This window comes from Corella eumyota, chromosome 2 (genome assembly GCF_963082875.1).
Source record: "Corella eumyota chromosome 2, kaCorEumy4.1, whole genome shotgun sequence".
In the NCBI taxonomy this organism is placed as follows: Eukaryota; Metazoa; Chordata; class Ascidiacea; order Phlebobranchia; family Corellidae; genus Corella; species Corella eumyota.
Genome location: NC_137491.1, coordinates 15,069,194 through 15,092,375, shown reverse-complemented (window position 1 = coordinate 15,092,375; position 23,182 = coordinate 15,069,194). Strand labels below are relative to the sequence as shown.

The window sequence follows — 23,182 nt, the reverse complement described above, 5'->3', positions numbered from 1 at the left end:
TTTAACACCTATAATTTATCTAAATGGTATAGGCTATCGTGACCTTTTGACGTCACAAGTAAAATATACTTTTCAATTCGATGTGAAAATGTTTAATTCCGTGTAAAAGTCTTTTGAAGGCATTGTATCTATTTTACAATGTAAAATATTTAAGATTTAAATTTTCGGGTAAAAGTACCATTGTTTTGGTATACAAAAATTAAATGTTAGTTAACATATTATTTCTTCCTTTTTAATTTTTGTATTAGGTTTGTAACATGACAATGCGCGGTATTTACAGTAGTTTTTCTGTCAATATGACAATACCTTTACAGTTAAGTTTATAAATAAGCATTACGTGCATAAAACATATACAGAAGGAAAATAACAAAAATAATTGCCTAAACACGTTGCATATTCTGTTAGTTAGAATTGAGGTTAAATTTTGTTACCTGTTTACTTTTGGAGACTTACTTAAAAATTGTACTGTTCTAGTGGAATACTTATATTACGCGAGTGCTTAAAATAACGAGTGCTTTATAATTACACATCTACAGCACATTCGAAGGAGAAATACTATCCGACTGCACAATTGCAAAAACACTTGTTCTAATAAAGCTTGCGCATTTTAATTGCGATGACCTATCGAAAAAAAGTTGTGTAACCAAGCGTAAACTTCATCTAAATTATCTTTTCGGTGTAAGCGAGAGAGGCGGCGAATGTAAAACGCAGGCTTCGACAAATATCGTTGTTAGTGGCTGTCTTAAGCAGGAGACCAAAAGCAAGATGACAGCGGTAATCCGAATTTCTTTTACGGCAATACTAGCCACTTTGTTGACTGAGGTAAAGTTAATACGTTGCATTTTTAAACATGAACTAAAAATGTATTTACAGGCTTAGTATGTAAAACAAAAAGTTTAAATATTGTTAATCAGATTAGAATTTAATAGCCATAGTTGATAGATTTTAAAATTAAACCGTAAAATTTAAATTAAATTTTATGCGTTTGTATAAACAGGTAGGCTAGTTTTTGCAATTAGAACAGTTTTGAATACAGTGCAATACAAATTAGAAGTAAATTTAGCTGAACGTGGATTTAAAATGTGTGTTTTTTTAACCCTTGTATTTGGTAAATCTTCAAATAAGTATCATAAACACAGTGTTTTTATATTTATGCGATGCAGTTATCACAAGAAAGCATAAACAATTGTGGCGAGTCGTACAGGCTGGAAAATTAAGCAACTAACACAATAACATCCAACATTTTTTAATAATTTTATAACATCAGACATATATGTTATGGTAATTTCAAAATACTGATAGTTAAATACGCAAAGTTTTATGTTTCTGCGACATGTGATTAATGTGTAGGTTATAAAACTGAAGGACAAAAGTAGCAGTGCAGAATATAAGTGTCTGTTTTATTCATTTGGCGAATTAAGGTATATGCATATGCTGAACACCTTTTCTTTAGCAGTGTTATGTTGGAAAAAAATTTTAACGTTATAAATCTAATAAGCCATGTTACATTTTCAGTTTTGTTTTAACACGATTTGGAAGCATTTTTTTATTAAAGGCGGTAAAAATAAAAATATGATTAAAGGAATAAAAATAAAATAAAAATAAAAGGCTTTATTATAGGGTAAAAATAAAATAAAAATAATTTAATTTAAATGAATAATTGTCATTGCAAATTTATTATTTTAAAATTTCGTGCTTTAAATTAAATAATTTTTTTTGTAGTTATCTGCACACTTATACGGAGCAACAACAGGTAAATTTAAATAGCCATATATATAGGCAATATTAATTAAAATGAGTTTATAATTTTAGTAATAAAATTAAAAAAAATTTATTTTAATCTTTTTAACAATCTAATATAAAATACAAGCTTATTTAACATAAATTTTTGATGTTAAAACGAGTGAATTAATTTTAGAACATTTGAACATAAGATTTTCAGACTACGAAATAGTTCACCCTATAGTGGTCGACGAACTCGGTCAATTTCTTTCTCACGATATCAAAAATGCAATGTCAATCAGTCAAAATTCGGATATTCAAAAGCGAAGAAAACGCTCACTTAATAAAGAGCCCGAATATCAGAAGTTGAATGTTGACTTGTCACATCGCAATATTATCAGGCGATCAGGTGGTGCAATTGATGTGAGCAACGACATGCAATATTTTAATGAAAGTGAAAGTATCGAAGAGTTGGATATGGAAAGCGCAAGGCAGCGATATTCAAGACGCATAGCGCCTCGCGCTACCCCTTATATGGAAACGAACGTTGTCCATTTTAATGTGTCGGTTTTCGGTTCGAAATTACATTTGAGACTTGAGTCAAAAAAGCGACTAATTGCTCCTGGGGCAAAGTCTGTGATTTTTACTGAGGACGGCGGGCGAGTGGAAAAAGATTTAAGACCAGAATGTGTATTTTCGGGAAAAATTCGTCACAGACCGGGATCCACGGTTGCTTTAAGCAATTGCGAGGGATTGGTAAGTATTGTAGTTAACTATCTTGTTTTTCGTTTTAATCTGTTTTTAAAATTATAAAAATTTTATTTAAATCAATTTGTTTTTGATAAATAAATGACGTTGAATTACATAAAACAAGACATAAATGCAATCAATCGTATTATAAATCATGAATCATAATTTTTTTTAAATCATAGCTTATCCAACTTAAATGAGTCATCGTTGAATTCATATTTGTTTGCTTAATTGTGTTTTTTGTTAGTTTTATTTATATTAATTTTATTATTTATATACAATTAAAAAAATAAGTAAAAATTATTTTTTTGGCCTAAAGTGTGCCTATTTTTTTAAATACGGTTGATTTGTGTAGGCAGGCTTTATTCAAACTGATGTAGACGAGTTTTTCATTGAACCTATTGAAATCCAAACTGATTCTGGTCTACCACAACGGCACGTGATCTATAGACGATCGGCTACATCTTCAACCAATATTGGTAAACGTAAGTGGGATTTTTAATTTCGTATTCCGATTAGATTGTGTTCTTAAATAAGGAAATTGTGGGTGGGCTTTCCTGATAATTACATTATTACTTCTTTTGGCTTGAACGGTTTTGTAAACTATACATATTATCACATTAAAAATGTCATGTGTACCCCCTTGACAACTTGCAGGAGTATTTTTGAAAATTTACAAAACGAAACAAAGTGTTATTGTTTAAAAATGTTTAAACTTCTTTGGCTAACACTCATTTAAGTATTTATCTTTGTGTTTTTGTCAGTGTTTTATAGAATAATATTTTATGCAATTTACAAATTGTTAAATGCGGTTGTTTATTATGGTTTACAAAATTTTCGTAGATATTTAAACTTAAATTAAAAAAACGTTTTACTTACGTTTTTAATTGTAAATTTACATAATATTTATCTGCCCACTGTTTTATTCGCCTACTATGTCTGATAGAAAGGGTTTAATTTTAGGTTAATCGATCTCTTGAGTATAGTTGTTTTGGTAATTTCGATGAAATCAAAGACCTCATAAAAAAATGACTACCGCTTTTTTGTTTTATAAAAAATAACTAAAATTTTTAAAATGTGTTAAAGTGAAACAAAGTTTTAAAATTTTACCTGTTCTACATAGATAACGCCTTAACAAAACGATCAAGGCTATGTTTTTTAAGCAGCGTGGGAGCTTCAACAGTTAGTAGTTAATTATACAATTCGTCTTACCCGCACTTTAAAAGGTACACACGCCTTGTGCGGTATTTACTGCGTGATTGGGATTTAGTTTACTAAACAAGTGAACAAATATACCTCTTGTACCCTAAACAATTTTTGACACGCGAGCAAAAATGTCTTTGAAGGCAAAAACTTGCGCACAATTTTAATTAGGAAATCAAACTGTGTTGTTCAAATCCGTTCCTTTATTGTTTGTGTATAGCGAAATAGGGCTGTAATTTACTGTAACCAGGCAAAAATGTCAGGTTACGGCCAAGTTAACTGCAAGTCGTTAAAAAATCAGTTTCGTATATTGGTTGATTATTGCCCTGACCAGAGTTGTCGTTTTTTAGCACCCAATAAACTCTTTAATTCTATATTATCTAAGTTTCCCCTTAAATGTATTTAATTAAGTGTTTTAACTTTTCGTTTTGTTATTGAAATTAGTTATCAAAAACATTACTGAATATTTATAATAATACAAACTTGGTATTTCAATTGTTATTTTGTATTATGATGTTTATAAAATCGTGTTTGTGCTAAGGTAACGGTAAACTTAAATATTTTTACGGTATTGTTGTACGTAGACACTAGGTATATTGATCATGTCTGTGATTATACATCTAAGTAAACTTAATGTGGCGAGAAGTCGTTTAAAAGTGAGTCAACCAACGCTGGTCTTGACTAATTTTCTTGTAGTTGGCGCTAAAATTATCGACTTCTTTCGTACAGTTTTGTGTTTATTTAAAAGAGCCGAAATACTTTTTGAATTAAAAAAAACTGTAATTTAAGAAGGCGTTTAAATTTGCGGTGACACCAACGAATACTTTCTGGTTTGAGTACATCATTTTGCGTGTTGTTAGTTTTCTCGGTTATAGAGATCAGTTTCAAACGTGGGTTTGGCAAACTTCACAATATGCGGCATCATTTAACGTAAGCGCGCATGACTTAGCTTTTATGGTCTACTTTGTTTTAAAGTTAACTAAAGATGTCAATATGTAATTTTTCTTTTTTACATTAGAATCCCCAACGCATCTTATATCAGTTTTTGATTGTTACTAATCATTTACCAATAGTAGATGTTGAATATAAATTATTATGTCAGATATCCAATTAAGATCGAGTTTCTGTATAAAAGTTATGTGTTTTAGAGTTTATGCCGTTTAGTCAAACTTTACCGTTCTAAATACCTAGGGATTCGTAACCTTAACACGAAGTGACTTGTGCAATTGTGTAAATAAACTTTTATTGTTCTTCTATTTCCTTCCCATGTGCATTGATGTTTATGGACAATTGATGTGGCGACAATGTGTTTTATTTAGCTTACCTCGAGGTTTCCTTCAGACCACGGCACAGTTGACCCCGACCATTTCCCCCCTTGAGTAAGCTCACGATCCAAACGCTTAAACTGTTACATCTTTTGCGACTTTTCTTTAATCTTTTTGTCGTAGTTTCGATTCTGATGTTTTTGTTTTGTTTTTAAGTCAAGAGTTGTTTTTTTAGGTTTTCTAAATTTTGAACTTGGGTAAAAAAAAAAAAAACAAAGCGAGGATTTTGTAATATAACATAATTAAAATATTAACGTGGGATTATGTTAATTATTTATTCTGATTTTACTGAAATAATAAAACCGGGCGTCTACTATTTTCAAGTATTTTTTAATTTTTTTTTGTGATAATCTAAGGCAAACCTACTTTTGTTTTTGAATCGTTATTGAATTTCCATCGAAATAATAAGGCATTTATATTAAACGCATAAGAAATAGGTCACAATTTTTATAGGTAAGCTACATAATGTTGTATGATAACACACACTTAGGTGGCATTTCGAAAATACAAGTTTTATAAACTTGGTTTGCACTTAGCCCACCTGTATATTATATTGTCGTGAAAATTACACCTGGATCTAAAACACGGGCCCTGATTTGTTGCGCAACTTTACACTGAGGCACAAGCCAGCTGTTCAGCGTCACGTGACAAAAATATTATGTTTTTATTTCCTGCCTGCTTTAACGAGAATCACAGTCGGCCCTCGAATTATATTGTTGTGTAGTTAGTTAATAAGTGCATTATTATGCTGCATACGTTTACTACACAGCGCACAAATTTATTACAAGTTTAAATACTGCAAAAAGCTTTTTATCATATTCTTTTAATTTAAAATACATTTTGTTACAACTATGTATATCACAAATATGGCGACCTAAAATATTATTATATCTACTATAAATTATTCTCAATTTATTTTTTGTAGGTATGGAAAAATTAAGCAAAACAAAACGTAATGTAGAACCCCAGGAATCCTCTTTGGAAAATTCAATGGAGAATTTTCTCTCACAACATAAAAGTAAACATTTCAAAATTTTTTACTGATTTTTATTTATAATTGTTTGAACTGTATTTAAAAATTATAAGTATCATACATTAATCTAGATATTATTATCTATATTAATTATCGTGTTTTTACTAACAGTTAAGAGATCCAGAAGACATGCAAAAAGAAATGATTACAATATGGAAATACTTTTAATAGCTGACAGTGAGGTCGTTAGTTTTCATGGGCGAGAACACGTGGAAAATTATTTGCTTACTCTTATCAATATCGTAAGTGTTTTTTAAATTTTTTTTGTTAAATAATTAAATAATATCTTGTACTATAAGTTGCCCGTGTAATTTTAGCCCCCCTCCCTAAAAAAATAATTAATTCTAACCCACATTCTAGTAGATCGTTATGCCAATTACCTTTTCTGTCAACCGATATTTAGTATTATGACGTAACTTATGACGTATATGACAAAAATGTGCAGTGAACCGCGGCAGTCTTTTAACTACACTTAAAAGCAATCTCTCAGTAGAGTATAGCTTTGCGATATCAGTTGGATAAAAACGCTAAAAAGTGATCCTCGGTTACTCCTTACATCCATAAAAAGGCGTATAAAGAAATGGGCTATACCACTTAATGAGTGACGTCATTGTAAACATTGGCACAATGTCAGCGTTTTATCTGGCAGAACACCCACATGCAACTAGATTGACGATTGACATAGCACCGGCTTGTTGTACTGCTGAAATAACCGGGGTTTATCAAAGAAAAGGGCGCGTTTTTTTCGTTTATTTTTAGAGTTAAATTTTTAAACATAGTTTAATGTAAATACACATTACTGAATCTGTTTATTAAACCTTCAACTACGTTTGTAAATATACATTTAAATGATGTGAACTTTTTCTACAGAATGCGCAAAGTCAAATGCATAAAACATGGCGCTAAAAACTATTTAACGACAACTTAAATTGCTAAACAGGATTTAAGCCAATTCAATTTTTTTCAAAAAGGAAGCAAAATTAGTGAGGTTTTTACGCCTATTTAACATGCCTTGGATTTATTTGACAAACTTTTGCAGGAAGGATAAAAATCCTTGGGTTTTAAAATGATTGACGTTTTAAATTTTCTATGTCACATGACGTCAGAGGGTTTAGATGATTCATGGTTTTACCTTGGCATGATTTAGAACCGATTACGTCACGATCTTAAACTTTAGAGTATATAACAAATTGCATTCAAACATAACAAGCTCTTTAATTAAATTCTTTTGCCGAATTTTCAAGGTAGAAAGGCGAACAAGTTATCGTACTGAAAACAATAACAAGTTTACGTTGTTGAAAATAAAATCACATTGGGTTTTTGCAAGGCTCTTGTAAATTACCCCCCAAGTCGGTCCTGTTGTAGTTTGCAGCAGGTGGAATTTTGATTGCTTGAGTGCAAAAGCAAATAATCCTCTTTTTTCCCTTTAAATCCGACCAAAAACTTTGACTCATCGCATTTTGTAAGAAGTCGTCATCAATAATATGAAAGGGTATCAACAAATTACTTCCGTTTTACGAATTAAGATTATAAAATGATAAACATAAAATTTTTATAAAACAGTTTTCACAGTTTGCAATTCTATTTTTTTACCTTTTGACCTACTTGTTTTATTTTGCAGAATAAAACTTAAGTCTTATTAAACATAATCTTTAGTGATAAAAATCAGAGCAAAAATGATAAACATTTGGGCTTAAATTTACAAAATAACTCTTTGTTTCATTTTTCTTCTTGATTTGTGCGATAAAAATATTTATGTTTCAAAATGATAAAATCGAAAGATTTATAAGCGTTTAAAAAACCTAACTTGCCATTAATTGATTGGTAAATTTAAACATTCGACTAGAAAATTACAAATATAGTGTTAAACTAAAACATTAAAATACCAGATTTGCGTTAATATTTATTTACCAACGTGTTTATTTCTATCGCTTTCGCGCTTTGGCAAAAAAGGTTACTTACTGGCCGTGCTGAAATATTGATTGCATACAAACTTTCTCGGTTTAATCTCGCTATCAAGCAAAGGAACCATTGTCATCAGGCTGTCCCGAGAACGGAACTGAAAACGTAAACAGTAAATACAAAAACAAACAAATTTGTACGCTAGCTTTTAAAATCTAACCTAGCCACCGAGATATACCTGCATTTGCACTATTCTAGTATTACATGCAAAACATATGGCAAATATATTTTTATAGTAATTTTTTCTAACTGTAAATACCTTTTTAGTTTAAGTTGTTTTTGGTTTTAGATTAAAACTTTTTGCAAATCAAAATTTTTCTAAATTGCATTGCATTCGCCTGGCCATCTAGGTGTTTGTTAATTGAATTAAGGTATTTTGCGTAAATAATTAAATTTAAATTTATAAGTTGGGTAAAAAGATATATAAAACAACTTCTTTTTATCTTTTGCAATTCGTTTTTTAGGGTATTTTGTATTTGGATCAGAATTTGTTTTTACGTATTTACATTTAAAAAAATATATCTCCATTTGAGCCCATTGCAAAATGATTTTTTTTTAAAAACTAAAATAATTAGTTCGGTTCGACTTTTGACTTTTTGAAATCCAGCAAAATTTTGATGTTTTGAAATTCGATCTAACTACAGTTCAATTAAGCATGGTGTATATGCAGTTAAAGGCCCCTTGAAAGTGCGTAATAATATCTCTTGCCACCTATTAAAATTACTGGGTTCTCCGTAACTATCATTTTTGTGGTATAATTTAACACGTTTAAGTAATGGTCTGTAATATAGATATATAAACATATCCACTAAAACATGTGTATTTTCGATTTTAGCAGATAGTAGTTTTATTTTTGCTGAAAACTTGTACAACTATAGTTCAGGTTTAGTATTAAATTAACAAATATCAAAACCCCCTTCTTTTTACCCTTACCTTACTAAAAAAAGTTTTATTTTATTAATTTATTTTTAAAGGTGGATGAAATATATCACGATAGTTCACTGGGTGAACACATCAATATTGTTCTTGCTACAATATACCAACTTGACCCAGTAAGGGTAAGTTAAACTTTTTATTTTCGTCCTGTAAATTTAAAAACGTTAATTAAAAAAGACATTGTTATGTTTTAACTGTATTTAATATCCAAGGTGGATGGACTAATTTTAAAAAGTCTTTTTAAAAGGTTTGGCGTTCATTATATATTGGCAAATATTTAGGTGTAAAATTACGACTTTTGTCAAAAAATTATAAAATAATATCCATTAAAACTGTTTTAATTTTTGAGGTTATTTTAAAACATCGATTATAAATATTTTTTATTATTTTAAATTTCGTCGAATAAAACGCGCAGGTGCCAAAACAGCTAAACATATCGAACAAAAACCGATCGCCCGTGGCCTGGTCTTTTTATTAATAATGGGCCATTGTTTCGCTGATTAGTAGTACGTAATTACAGCCTATAAAGGAAACTATATGTGCAATAACCACCCTGCTTTAAGTATGAACAAAGTAGATGGATTGCCAAACGAACGAATATTAAGTCTCGCCAAAACAGAAAAATTTCGTCGTTTTAAGTTAATTTCCCACGCCTGAAAATGGCGTTAAATTTCAAAAAGTCTACATTTTAGCTTTTTTTTATTTAACTTTTTCGTTTTTGCTCACTAAATAACAAAAAACACAGAAAAAATTACAGCGGTATTATTAATTTTTGTTTGCCTAAGGTTATAAACCACAGGATTTCAGTTTATTATTTTGTTTATTTCGGCACTTTTTAACAAAAAAATTGTGACTAAACAGTCCCTACAGGTATAATTTTTTTTTTATTTATTGATTTACGGCATATCAAAGCTTTACAGATTTTAATTAAGTTTACAAGAAACAAGATTAGCAAGATTTTTGATTTTTTCTGTGCAGTTTACATTAAAATATGTAGACTATAAATTCCAATTATAAAAGAGATTATTGTTCTCTAATGTTATAGATAAAAAATTAGACGACAACTTGTTAAATTTAAATTTTCGTCAGCTCTGTACTGTCGTGAAAATTTTTGTTATTCGTTGAATAGTTTAATGTCATGTTTATTGTGATGTATACAAAACTTTCGAAATTGATTCGCTTCCTAGAAATTACTTTAGATTAACAAACGATTTTTATTGAATCGCACATTAACCAATTGGTAACAGTTTAGTGAATAACTAAGACTTTTAAATTAAATCTAAAGGTTTCAACTTAATTCGTTTCCTCGACCCAATCTCGAGTTGCCTTTGGTTGTTTGGGAAATTATTGACCAAAATTGCCGGTTAATTAAGCTTCTATTTAAATACTGGCTCACCAGGAATTTATAGCCTTTAGTGTGCCTTACTCAAGGGTGCTACAGTATAAGAGTAGTGGGGATCTAACCCAGGACTTCATGTAGTAAACCTGAGTATTCTGACCACTAAACCACTAAACACATCCAACTTTAGGTTACAACTTTTTATTTTTTTTCAGTCTACAATGCTCATTCAAGAGGAAAATGCGTCCGCAAGTCTTAAAAACGTCTGCAAATGGTCGCATGACATGCAACGTAGTGACCCTGAATCTCATGGAAGAAATTACGACAACTCTATTTTTCTAACAAGAAGAAGATTTGGACCAGCTGGTAATTTTTTTAATTTTTAAAATTAAAATAAATTAATTATCGACTGGTAGGATTAACTTTTAAATAAATTTGATGTGTGTTTTACTGTAGTTAACCCTTTTTAATTAAAATTGTAAATTACTTTAATTTGGTTTTATAATTGATTAAAGCGTTCCGTTAAAATATGTAATTTACAAATTGGTTGTTTTAACTAACTATGAATATTTAAATATTAAAACAGGGGTAGATATATTTGAGCAACACATTTTTTCATGAAATAAAAACGATGATTTTCATTTTGGATATTTCGTGTTGTTTCCAATACAAAATAACCTAAAACAGATTCTGAAAAATAGTAAAAACTTACCTGTTTTTGGAATTTTGCTTTACTTAGAAAAAACATTTTCATTTTAAAATGGTAAATCAGTTTATACAGGTTAAATAAGTTTACGCTGTGCCTTTTAATAAGGTTCAATGTAATGTGGTGTGATTTTAATAGGAAAATTACAATATTGTGGTGTTTTATAGATTAAAAAATTGATTAAAACTTTTGGTGTAAAAAATATTTAAAATATTATGTTTTGTTAAAACACTAACACGCGACAAATACTATTATAACAACAGACAATTACATAATAAAGTCAATTCGACGTTTATTTATCCGCTTATTCCGAAACCAAAACCCAAAACCTTTGAAAAACATCAATCGTGGCCATTTCCTATTAAATCTAATCCTGTATAAACAATCTATTCTAAACTTAACCAATGTTTGATTCACATCATTGCACCTTTAACGTTTTCCGATTTCCCAAACTTTGATTTTTTAAACTTGAAAACAAAAAACACACTTGGCCTAAAGTTTGGTGTTTTTTTTTTGAACTTCTTTAAAGTGGAACTTTGTTGTGGTTTTTTGACGGAAAATTATTTAAGTTTATTTGATTTATAAACGCTTTAAAAATTACGTGTGGCATGAGTTATTTACACAAACAATCAACAACCAGTTTTTGAAGTTAAATCGTTTAAAACCTATTGTTTTAAATGATCTAATGTTAAAACATTTTAGGATAACTTATCGTATATATTTATATGTATATATAGGCCGAACAACTAAATCATAGTTGAAGTGTTAATTTTAGTTTTATTTTTTGGCCAATTCAGGATGTAATATTAATTCTTTAAAGCGACATTTTTTCGCGACTTGATTACTAGTACTGTATAGGTTATTTTTGTTAGATGGTAAAGCATTAAATACCTGTTTTTTACTGTTAGGCTTCAAAACTTAAATATTTTTAACTACGCACAAAAAAGATGAAAAAAATAATATTTATGAAAATTTTATTTTTCAGGTTATGCTCATGTAGCTGGTATGTGTGAAACATTACGAAGTTGTTCGTTGAATTATGAAGACGGATTTTCTTCTGCGTTTGTGGTCGCCCATGAAACCGGACACGTGTAAGTTCATTCACTAAATCTCTAATATATATATATTTTTTTCGGTTTTCCGCGCAACAATGAAAATAAAGAAAATGTAATGCAACGAGAAAAAATGACAAAATCAATTTTCATTTTTCTTAAAAATCAAATTAGAAATCAAAAACTTAGGAAACAAAGTTATTTTGTAAAATGTTTATTGTTTAGCGTTTGCATTTAATTTAAATGTCCTACGAAAATAAAAATTAAAATATTAACATATTTATAAGCTAGGTTATGTTTTACCTAATAAGGTTTAAAATTTATTCTTGGTAATATGATTTTTAAAAAGATATCACGATATCTGCCATTCAGATTTTTGGCTCGGTGAATCCGAATTATTTAATGACATTTTGGGGGCGGTTATCTAATGATTAAGTTACATAAAACAAATAAACAGATTTTAATCACGGAAATTTGAACCTTTTTTGCAAAAGTCAAAATATCCGTGTTGTTACGATATAGTTACAAATAAAGTTCTTTATATGTTTTTAACAGTGGTCTAAAGTGCATGTAAATTTTTATTTAAATATTGAAGATTGGTAATTATTTTATACAATTTAGAATAATGTCTTATCAGATGCGGCAAAATTTTGCTTTTTATATCAAATTTTTATCTACGCTTGTTGAATTTTTACAATTTTGTTTTAATTTGCGCCAATGGTCAAATATCACAAAACTCAATTAGTTTATTAGGTATATTTATACAACGATAAAGGGTTTGTTCAAACATTATAAACGTGTGATATTTCTAATAAAAAGGGGCATTTATTTTTTTCTTGCAATATTTAGTTATTAAGTTAAAGTTATTTACTAAGTCTTAACTACTTTTTTTTATTTAAAAATTAACAGTCTAGGTATGGATCATGATGGTGATGGAAATGCATGTGGTGATGAGACGAGCATGGGTTCGATCATGGCACCTCTAGTACAAGCTGCTTTCCATCGATATCATTGGTCGAGATGTAGCAGACAAGAACTAAATTCTTATCTGGTTAAAGGGTAACTTTAAATAATTTTTATTTTAAGGAAGACAAATTTATTAGGTTTAAAGAAAATAGTTTTGCTGAAATGACGATTTCCACACTCTTTACTAGGGTCCGAATTCACTTTACCCCGGCCCCGAATCAATCTGGGACCCGACCCTGTCACCAACCCAAACTGGGGCCTGACTCATTTTTTTTAAAGTACCATATCAATTTTTTTATTTTTTTTTAGAAAATATTCTTGCCTAAATGACGACCCCCATACTCCAAACTGGGGCCCTACCCCACTTTACCCTGGGGTATCGTACTCACTTGATGACCAATGTAGATTTGATTTTGGCCAGGGTTACAAACGATGTACGGCGGTAAGTAGTTTAGAATTAAATTAAATTAATTTTTTTAAATCTATAATTTTTCAAAAAAATTTACTTTAACGTTTTTAAAAAAAAAATAATTTATTAAATTGTGTTAAACCTTGCGCGCGTTAAACATTATTTTTGATTTTTATATAGCTAAGAGGTAATGTGCTAACCTTAGTACAACCCTTGTCATACAATTAAAAATTACTACAAACGTAACGTAATATTTACAAATAGACATTTCTATATTACGTAATACAATTCTTAATAAAGTATTACACGCAAGTTTTTTTATTAATTTAATATGATTGCATTCATGTACTAAATTAATGTGACATCACCACATTTTTATATACGATAACCGCTTTTTTGCCCATAGTTAAATTTAGTTGTGTTTTAGCAAAATTAAAAAAAAAAACATAAACCTATAATAAAATTAAATATATTATTTTGGATATGTTATTACGGATTCAAAAAAAAACTAATAGAGATAAATTATGTTGTAACTCATTTTTTTTTAGTTTCGCGAAGTAAATTTTTGTAAAACTTTGTGGTGTAGTCACGACGACAATCCACTCTATTGTAAAACCAAGAAAGGTCCACCTGTTGATGGAACTGAATGTGATGACAATATGGTAAATATTCTTTGTTTAATTGTTAAAATTGGGTAAACAATCTCAAAACACTGTATTTAAAAAAAATACTTAACTTAAAACAGGGACACTTTTTTATGGTCATTTATAATAATCAAAATTTGGCTTCACTACATGAGGTTCTCGGTTCGATAACCACTGCTCTTTTACTGTAGTGCCCTTGGGTACGACGCTATAAACTCCTGCTGGACCAATTCTTAAACAGCAGCATAATTATCGGGCAATTATAATCTATAATATCCCAAACTGCCAAAAACAACTCGAGACTGGGTCGGAGTAACTAATGTTACTTTATATTTAGGTCGTAAAGTCGACCTTCCCACATCAAGAATAAACAAATAAATGTAAAAAAACATATAGAAAGCAAAGGACGTAGAAATGTTTTTGGTTAAAATTGTTTTATTTTATAGTTCCTTTTTTCTATATATTTGCAGTGGTGTTTTAAAGGACACTGTGTATGGCGTGACCAACGTCACAGCGCGATTTCAGGTCAGTGGGGAGGCTGGAGCACTTACGAGGAATGTTCAAGATCGTGTGGAACCGGAGTCAAGTACAGAACTCGTCTGTGTAACAACCCGATGTAAGTACAAGCATATTTGCGATCTTTTTTGTTCATTATTTTAGATTAAATATGGGTGGTATATATACATACACATGATTAGGAGAAAATATATTTTTAAATTTGCGTGAAAGCTAATTTGTGTATTACTAAATTGGGTTTGCGAATTTAAAAATTTAAAATACTTTAAATTGGTTTTTGATTGTAATTTTGAACACCAACAAAATTAAAGTCATCTAATCGTTATCAGTACAATCCACAAAAATAAACAACTTCCGAAATTCAATAACAAGAAAAAATGGAAATGTTATGGGAATTAATTACATGCTTAAACTTGAACGATTTATCTGCATTAAATCGCGGATATCGCTGGCGAAAATGTGAATTGTGTCTTTGTTGTTAGTTAAGCCCGGATTGAGAATCGCACTAAGTGTTAATGGCTGAGTGTTTATTGATAGCAACGATAAGAAGTTCCAATAAAAACAACTTTCGAAACAGATTATAAAAGAAGTGTGTGATATTTTTTGGTAGTTCAACTGTCTGAACTCATTTGATTTTTACTTAATATAAAATCTTACGGAGTTATCGTATTAATAATTTTTGAACAGTATTTTCATTTTCCATAAAGTCCTATATTAGCAATTTTTTATTTAAAAATTGAGAAAGTTGTTGTCACTGAACACAAAAATGGTTTTAACTTCAAATAATTTTACTTACTTTTTAAGTTATACACCTTTTTTAAAAAAAATTGATTTAATTTAAAAAAAGAAAAAGGGAACCCCTGTTTGTGATGACGTAGAAAGTAATATGTTGTATACATTCATTAAGCTAACTTAGTACTTTCTACGTCACACAAAAAAATATGGTAACCTGTTTTTTTTGGTGTTCATTATTTCCAATATTGTTTAAAAATTAAATTGTAAGTACCACATACATTTTTTAAAGGTTCTAAAGGCATTTTGTAATTCAGTGTCAACCATACTAACGTGCTATATGGTCACTTGCAAAATTTCAAAACTCTCTTAGCATTTTAAAGTTTTTATTAAATCAAAACAATTTTGTTTAACTTACATACTAATTTTATTAAACTTTGCTTTATTTATTTATTGTAGTCCTTCCCATGGTGGTAGTGATTGTATTGGACAGAATGTTGACTACGACTTGTGCAACAAACGACCTTGCCCAAGTGGCCACGATTTTAGAGCTGACCAATGTTCTTATAGGAACAGTGAAATAGTTTATAAAAGACAAAAACATAAATGGCTTCCTTATGAGCACTCCGACCGTAAGTATTAACATTTGTCTTATTTAAAATTAATATTTTAAATCTATATAAATATAGTTAAATATATTACTCAATTTTTCTGATTTATTTTAAAATTAAATTATTAATATTACATTTAAATATACAGAGGTTTTCTTTAAAATATGTCAATTTATCTATATTTTATTCTATAAAATAACCAAAGTTTTAGACAGTATATTGTTTATGATTTTAAGATATCTGTTTGTGATAATACAGTGGGGTCCGTTGTTAAAAATAATTTAGATAAGTATCAAACTTTTTTATTTTCTCCAAAAAAAACCTCAAAAAATGGTTATATTATTGTAAACTTCATGTCATTAGTTGAACAAGTATAATTATACATATTACATGTTTCGATGTTTTTATATGATCACATTAAAAGTTTTTATCGACTTGCCTGTCACGAACAGCTGAATAGTTTATAAATTTAATGAAGATGCATAAGCAAGACCAATTTCTCATTACCTTACTTACAAATATAGAATACTATAGATTTATAAGATCGAAATTACTCTATTTTAATATTAAATTTTAAAAATTTTAAATTTTTGATATGTAAGATGTTTATCAAATACTACTTTCCTTATAGTAAACATAAAAGCTTAATTCTGTTAATAGAAAATCTTAAATGTGAACTGTATTGCGTGTCGAAAAAAACTAGTGACATAGTGTCCATGTCTGACATAGTAGCGGATGGAACACTCTGTAGTTATGAAAACCCGCATGGAATATGCATAAGAGGAGAATGTGTTGTAAGTAAATTCAAAATCTATTTAAATATTAACATAAGCCACGGTTTTTATTAAAAAAAAGCTTAAAAATTAAATATATTATCATAATTATAAAATTCTTGCTAAAAAAGTTATTTTTTGAAGTATTTTTTTGTTTTTACAGAGTATGGGTTGTGATAAAATAATTGGATCTAACGCTCGGGAAGATGATTGTGGTGTATGTAACGGGAATGGAAGATCATGTGTTCAAGTAGAAAAAACAATTACTAAAAGGGTCAGCAAAAAAACTAACAGTAAGTGTTTGTTACCAACTTAAATTATAATTTTATCGGTTTAAATGCATGAAAATCTAAATATAACGAATCTAAGTAAACAATATCTAAACATAACTATATATATATTTATATGTCCAATTTATGGCCCTACAAAATTAATAAAACTGCCATTTGTGGTGTCCAGGTAAATTATCTCAAGCAAATAAGTTTTGAGTTGCAACCTCTTTACGACAATTAAAATCGGGGGTCGGGTTTTGACTACTATGTACTAATGGAAAAATGTAATTTTCTAGATTTCTTTTCTTTTGCATTACATTTTACGCTATAATTTTTTTTAGATTACATGAAATTATTTGTGATACCAAAAGGTTCAAGACGAATAATTATTGAAGAAATCTCTGGGTCTAACAACTCGAATGTTTTTGGTAAGTTTAAAGTTACTTTGTGATATTCTGTGTACCTTGTAGAATTTATTAAAATATATAAGTTAAACAAATTTTGTAAAACGATGTTATTAAATTAAAAAGAACTTCAAAAAATATATTTGTTTTACAATTGGGATTTAAATGTAAACTAAATGTGAACTTTTGTGGCTTAGATTTTGTGCCTCCTTAGCACTTTTTTAGGACCTGTACTAATAATGATTGACGTCAGATTTAGTTTTCGATACCAACTACGGTTTTGGGTTGGTTTTAAAGAAACCCAAGCTTATATGCAGTAGGTTTTAAACCACTACTTAGTATGGCCAATTGCATTTGAATAGGACATTTTGTGATAGCTTTCTATTACCCTTGACAGTAAAAAAAATCGCTGCAAGCTGCAATATTTGACTTTAAAGCCTTTTTATTACAACAAAATATATTTAGTTTTTTTCTAAGGTTTGCTGGGCAATAATTTATAAAAAAAATTATATCTATGGTATAGGCAATTCCTGTTAATTTTTAAATATAAGAGTTTAACATGTATAAAATTACCATTGTTCTTTAAAACAACACTTCAAATTTTCAGCGAATCGTTGTAAGTGATTCCAAGTTTTAGGTGATGGTTTACGAGAACCAGTCTTTTGTGACGTAGTAATGACGTCATTGACATATTTAATCGATTACAGATAAGAAAAACAACAGCTTGCAAAACAAGCTTTTTTTAAAAAGTTACGTGCGTGAAAAAAAAAGAAAAAAAAAAAGAAAAATTTAAAAAAAAAACTTCTACAAAAAATAACACTGATGTTACTATTCAAATTTTTTTGTTTTTTTTAAAGTAAATGTACAATATAAATTATTGTTTTTTTAGCTTTGAAAAGTAGAAATGATCGAGTGTATTTTCTGAACGCACGAAATCGAAGAATAAGCGCACAAAGAACTCCCTACAAAACCGTCAGGGTGGGAACGTTGTGGAATTACGACAGCATTATCGACATCGAATCCATTTCTGCGTATGGTCCAACAAATTCGGATACAATTGTTATGGTAATTTCTTTAATTTAAAAAACGTAAATATTGACAGAGTTATTGAAAACCGCACAATTCAGAATAAAATTAGGAAACTTACTCCATAGCACAACTAGTGGCTGATTTTCAAAACGAATTTATTCGCTGGGAAGCGATAGAGTGGCGTAACTTTTTATGTTTTTTTAAGGAAACCTAGCTGAAAAGTATCGCTATTGAATATACATTATTGGTTTAAACTAGGTTAAAATCTTTTTAATAAAGTAACATACTTTTTACTTTGGAAACGGCTTAAACTGTTCTGAAAACGCTGTTAAAAACATATTTTACTGATAAAACCATTCATAATTTATCACTGATATTTTCAGACAAATTTTAAATAAAAATTTTTTAGCTAAGACCATAACATTTTTTTATTTGCTTTTATCTGTTGGGTTAAAACAAATTATAAGTTCACATGCATTTACTGTTAGTCACTCTTTCTATCAAGTGATAACACCCATTAAATTTAACTTATTAACATTTTTTTTGCATAAACCCATTTTATATTAAAAGGTTTTGGTTCAAGCACGTGGTGTTCGATTTTCATATCGAGCCAGTTATGTCACTAATGGTCACATCCACAATAATGTAAGAAATAGGGATCAGTATAAATATGCGATTAAAAGGATTGGAAATTGCTCAGCTACATGTGGAAACGGATACAAGTATATTATTTATTTAACAAGCGTTTAATCTATTAAATATGTATAAAACAGACCTTTTATATAGTTGGAAAATCTTAGTGACAACATATCGATAAGCCGGTGATGTTAGCAAACTAAAACTATACTTTGATCTAAAATTGTATTTACCAATATGCAAAAACGATATTTTTATATAAAAAATCACAACTAAAATTAAAAAATAACTTAGTTTTTATTTTAAAATAAAAAATTGTAACAGAAAAGTAAAATATGGATGCAAGCGTAAGGGCTCAAGTGGGTGGTCAAATTGGAGATTATGCTCCGGTCGACATTCGAGAACTGAAAGAAAGAAGTGTCACGTGACATGTACAACAACTACAAGGTTCAGATAATTTTTATTATGTAAAAAACATGAAAAAAATTAGACATTTTCAAATTTTGTTTAACTGGTCAATACACAGATGGAAAATCCTAAACTGGGGTGATTGTTCATCCTCCTGTGGTCTAGCAGGGATTCAAACCCGACAAATTACTTGCCATCAAACTAGTCCGAATGGTAGAACTGAAATTGTGAGCGACGCAGCGTGTACAGAATTAAAACCCAAAAGTCAACAAATTTGTGCCGCTGTTCCGTGTCCCACGAAGTGGCGCAAGGGAGCTTGGTCACAGGTTGGTTTATAAAAAATGCTGTATTGTTTGGATAGTCCGGTAGTATGGTATACAGACCATGGCGTCTGACTGCGGGCCAAAAAGTTCCAGGTTTGTGCCGCATCAATGCCACACTATTCGCCCTTGAGTCTGGCGTTTACGGATGGCTCAAACCCGCCATATTACCACATCCTTTCCCAATAAAAAATATAAAAACCTATTACCTTAAGGTGATATGGAAAAAAATATGCTGTATATTCTGTTTAGTCCGGTAGTGAGTAGTATACCAGTTACTGCGGGCTGAAAGGTTTCGGGTTAGAGCCACACCAATGGTACACTATTCGCCCTTAAAAATATTTTTTATTTAGGTTTTGTTATATATTTGGATAGGTTGCTTAATAATTTTTAATTTTTTTAAAAGAAACCCAAATTTCACGGATAGCTAAAACACATCGCAATATAACACTCCTTCCCGCTCAAAAAAATATAAAAAACCTCCCCCCTTAAGGAAAAGTAAAAAAAAAAACATATTATTATGCTGTATACATTTTTTTGACGAAATTATGTTGACTTGATAAAAAAAAGTATTGATATATTAGTGTTCAGCCTCATGTGGTCAAGGATTTCAGAGGAGACAGGTGATTTGTAGACCAGCGGGAAGAGCGAGGTCTTCTGCTCATGTAAGTTGCCTCGGCCGTAAACCAACTGACATGCAAACTTGCCAAACACGTGTTTGTGAAGGTACAAAAATTATTTTTATTAATATTAAGATATAAACAAATAAAACAATAAAAAACGAATATTTAATATTGATATAAGTAAATATTTATTTATAATAATTTTGGGATCTCGTGTACTTAACGGTTCTCTCGTACTCTACGATTTTAACTAATTCTCTCTCGTACTTTAAGGTTCTCTTTAATTTTCTCTTGTAGTTTACGGTCCTCTCTATTTCTTTCTTGTACATTACGGTCCTAAGTATTTTAAGAATCGTAAAGTACAAGTGATCCTAACTTTTTAATCAGTTATTAACTATTTTTTCAGCTTCTGCAAACCCCTGCACTTCCGACCGTTCAATTTTTTGTAAAATGGAAAAATTAACTTTGCACTGCGCTCTTCCGGGTTACAAAATGTTGTGTTGTAAGAGTTGTCAGAATTATGTGCCAGATGACAGCGCTAATGAAGTGCCAGGACAACCTTTGATGGGGCAGTCACTAGCTGTCGCTGTTGCATCGCCAGATTTTAATTCAACAGCCTATAATGTAAGTAAATCGGTCCGGTAGTGTATAACACCCTTACACGATAAAATGTTAAAAACATATCCTTTTAAGAGAATATGGAGAAAAAATATATTGTAAAAAAAAACAAAAAACGATCTATGTCATTTAACATTTGTAATAATTTAAAAAAAAACTTTACGCTTTTTAAAAAAAGTTTAAGGTTTACGTTTCAACACTATTGTAAAAGCTATTATCACATCAACATTTGTTTTAATTTAAAACTTTTATTAATTAACTAATATTATGAACTTGGTAATTTGATAACATTATTTTGATTTTAAATTTAATGTTTGTCTAACATATTTAATTTCTTTTTCCGGTTTTTAGGTCGATGCAAATGATGAGGAGATGTACAATTTTATGTACTCGATCTCCCAGAACGAAACATCTGATCCGGAGCTGGACTCGGAAGAACTTGAAACTCCTCTTCTTCACATCCCAGAACCTGAACCTGTTATTAGCGGAGTAATTGATGATACAAGGAACAATCCTGAAGAAGACGTTATGGAGGAAGATGATGATTTTACGGACGAGGAAGAGCCAGATTCTAATGATGAAGATTATGACGACGAAGAATACGATGGGGAAAATTATGACTCTATAAATGATGACGATGACGTTTTTAACGATGACTCAGCTCCAGACAACGAAATAACTTTAAACGAAACGTTTTCTATACCTAATGTGGTGACCGGGTTTAAAACGACAATGTTCACGCGAAACCGAACGCGCCGGGAAGTCGAGTCAAATTATGTTTCTGAGCAACAAGAATGGGACCCATGTGACTTAGAAACAGCCTGTGGGTTTAAAAGAAGGTAAGGGTTAATGATCTTGTCCTTTTACGTAATTATTTTTTACAAAAAAGTATTGTATTAAAGTGATAATATTTATTTTTAGAAAAGCAACATTTGGTTGTTGGGAAAAGGCAAAAAACAGTTGGACACATTCTTCTTATTGTAGTTTTCCAGATAAATTTGTTATTTGCATAAAGCTGTGCCATTCGCAATTTCGGTAAGTGCATATTTTTTTTTTTTTTTTTATGTTTTGAAATATAAACCTATTTTTATATTAAAGATCTTCTTCTAAAAACCTCCGAAAACATATCAGGATCTTTCCACATAAACAATGTCGAGCTCATAGGTTAGGTGGAAAGGGGCCTAGAGTTCCCACATCTTTTTGCGGAAGAAATTCATTAAAAGATCCAAAGTATTTTATTTTAACAAATTACTTGGACCACGGGTCGAACAATGATCTAACGGTAAACGGGACTTGATAGCTTGGGTTGTTTCCCACGAATGAGTCTTGATGACGTCAAGTGCCTTTGGTGACGTCATATCTCGAGCAAGAGTCGTCGCTTGTCTAATAGATTTTCTTTATGGCTGGGCCAAAAGCACAAGTGCTATGTTACTAAACCGATACGTTTATACTTTATATTTTAAAACGCTTTTGGTGGCTTTATTGCAACTTAAGGCGCTAACAATTTATCAAAATTTTACTATATAATTCACTAAACCAAAAGGATCAAACGTTATTTTAATACCATTGGAAAAATAAAGAAGTTATGGCTGGGGTAATTGAGATGGAGCTAGACTCCAAAACATATAATAACGATCGTTATATATTAATTTTAAAGTCACAGTTTATTATTCTTTTCTTCCTCAGTTATTGTTCTAAAAAATTATATTTTCTATTTAAAATCGATAAAGTTTTCGTTACGAGTATATCTAAAAATGAAAGTAAGTAGTACAGATATAAACCATATTAAAATTACACTTACGAGTCGTTGATATTTTACATTATTTATTGCCTTATTTAAAAACCACTTATAGAGTATTATGAATTTTAACTTCGCACATTGCAAAAAAAGGGATTTTTTTTTCATTTTGATTGGACATCAAATTCTTATGATTGTAAATTATTTTTAAATAATGTAAAGAATCAATTGTGATTCACTTGGACCCAGTACGTTGGTATAGTTTCACTTTTAACAGTTTTGGTCTCATTTATAGTTTGCCCTTTTCATTAGATTTTTATTTAATCGTATTCAGCATAAACCGATAGTGAATTTTTTTTAATATTTAAACAAATTAAATTATTTTTTAATAAATTTGCAAAAATAAATATTTTTATTTGGTTTTTAATATGGATATCATTTTTATGTGTGTCAAA

The 23,182-nt window shown here is 29.7% G+C and overlaps 1 protein-coding gene across 3 annotated transcripts; it reads left to right on the top strand.

Annotated features, from left to right (window-relative positions):
* Positions 1-712: 712 nt before the first annotated feature.
* LOC145743740 (A disintegrin and metalloproteinase with thrombospondin motifs 3-like) lies at positions 713-23,067 on the top strand. 3 transcript variants are annotated; one of them, XM_082561774.1, is made up of 26 exons: positions 713-822; positions 1,723-1,753; positions 1,919-2,478; positions 2,828-2,957; positions 5,926-6,018; positions 6,145-6,275; positions 8,970-9,053; positions 10,486-10,636; positions 11,962-12,067; positions 12,938-13,087; positions 13,304-13,436; positions 13,952-14,065; positions 14,518-14,663; positions 15,755-15,927; positions 16,567-16,700; positions 16,843-16,972; positions 17,293-17,379; positions 18,245-18,420; positions 18,955-19,106; positions 19,345-19,467; positions 19,547-19,754; positions 20,333-20,474; positions 20,778-20,995; positions 21,341-21,828; positions 21,911-22,024; positions 22,088-23,067. In XM_082561774.1, exons 1-26 carry the CDS (start codon positions 766-768, stop codon positions 22,284-22,286), a joined length of 4,230 nt encoding a protein of 1,409 aa, XP_082417900.1. In that variant the 5' UTR covers positions 713-765; the 3' UTR covers positions 22,287-23,067. The 3 variants fall into 3 exon arrangements, with proteins under 3 accessions (XP_082417900.1, XP_082417901.1, XP_082417902.1); XM_082561775.1 differs by lacking the exon at positions 713-822 and adding an exon at positions 893-1,421; XM_082561776.1 differs by lacking the exon at positions 713-822 and having other exon boundaries at positions 1,727-1,753; positions 1,935-2,478.
* The last annotated feature ends 115 nt before the right edge of the window (positions 23,068-23,182 follow it).

Bases quoted from the DNA above. Each gene is read 5' to 3' on its own strand.
- LOC145743740 (XM_082561774.1), top strand. From the start codon at position 766: ATGACAGCGGTAATCCGAATTTCTTTTACGGCAATACTAGCCACTTTG. The intron at 14,664-15,754 runs GTAAGTACAAGC...TATTTATTGTAG, and splicing joins CGTCTGTGTAACAACCCGAT to TCCTTCCCATGGTGGTAGTG. The intron at 19,107-19,344 runs GTATATTATTTA...AAATTGTAACAG, and splicing joins ACATGTGGAAACGGATACAA to AAAAGTAAAATATGGATGCA.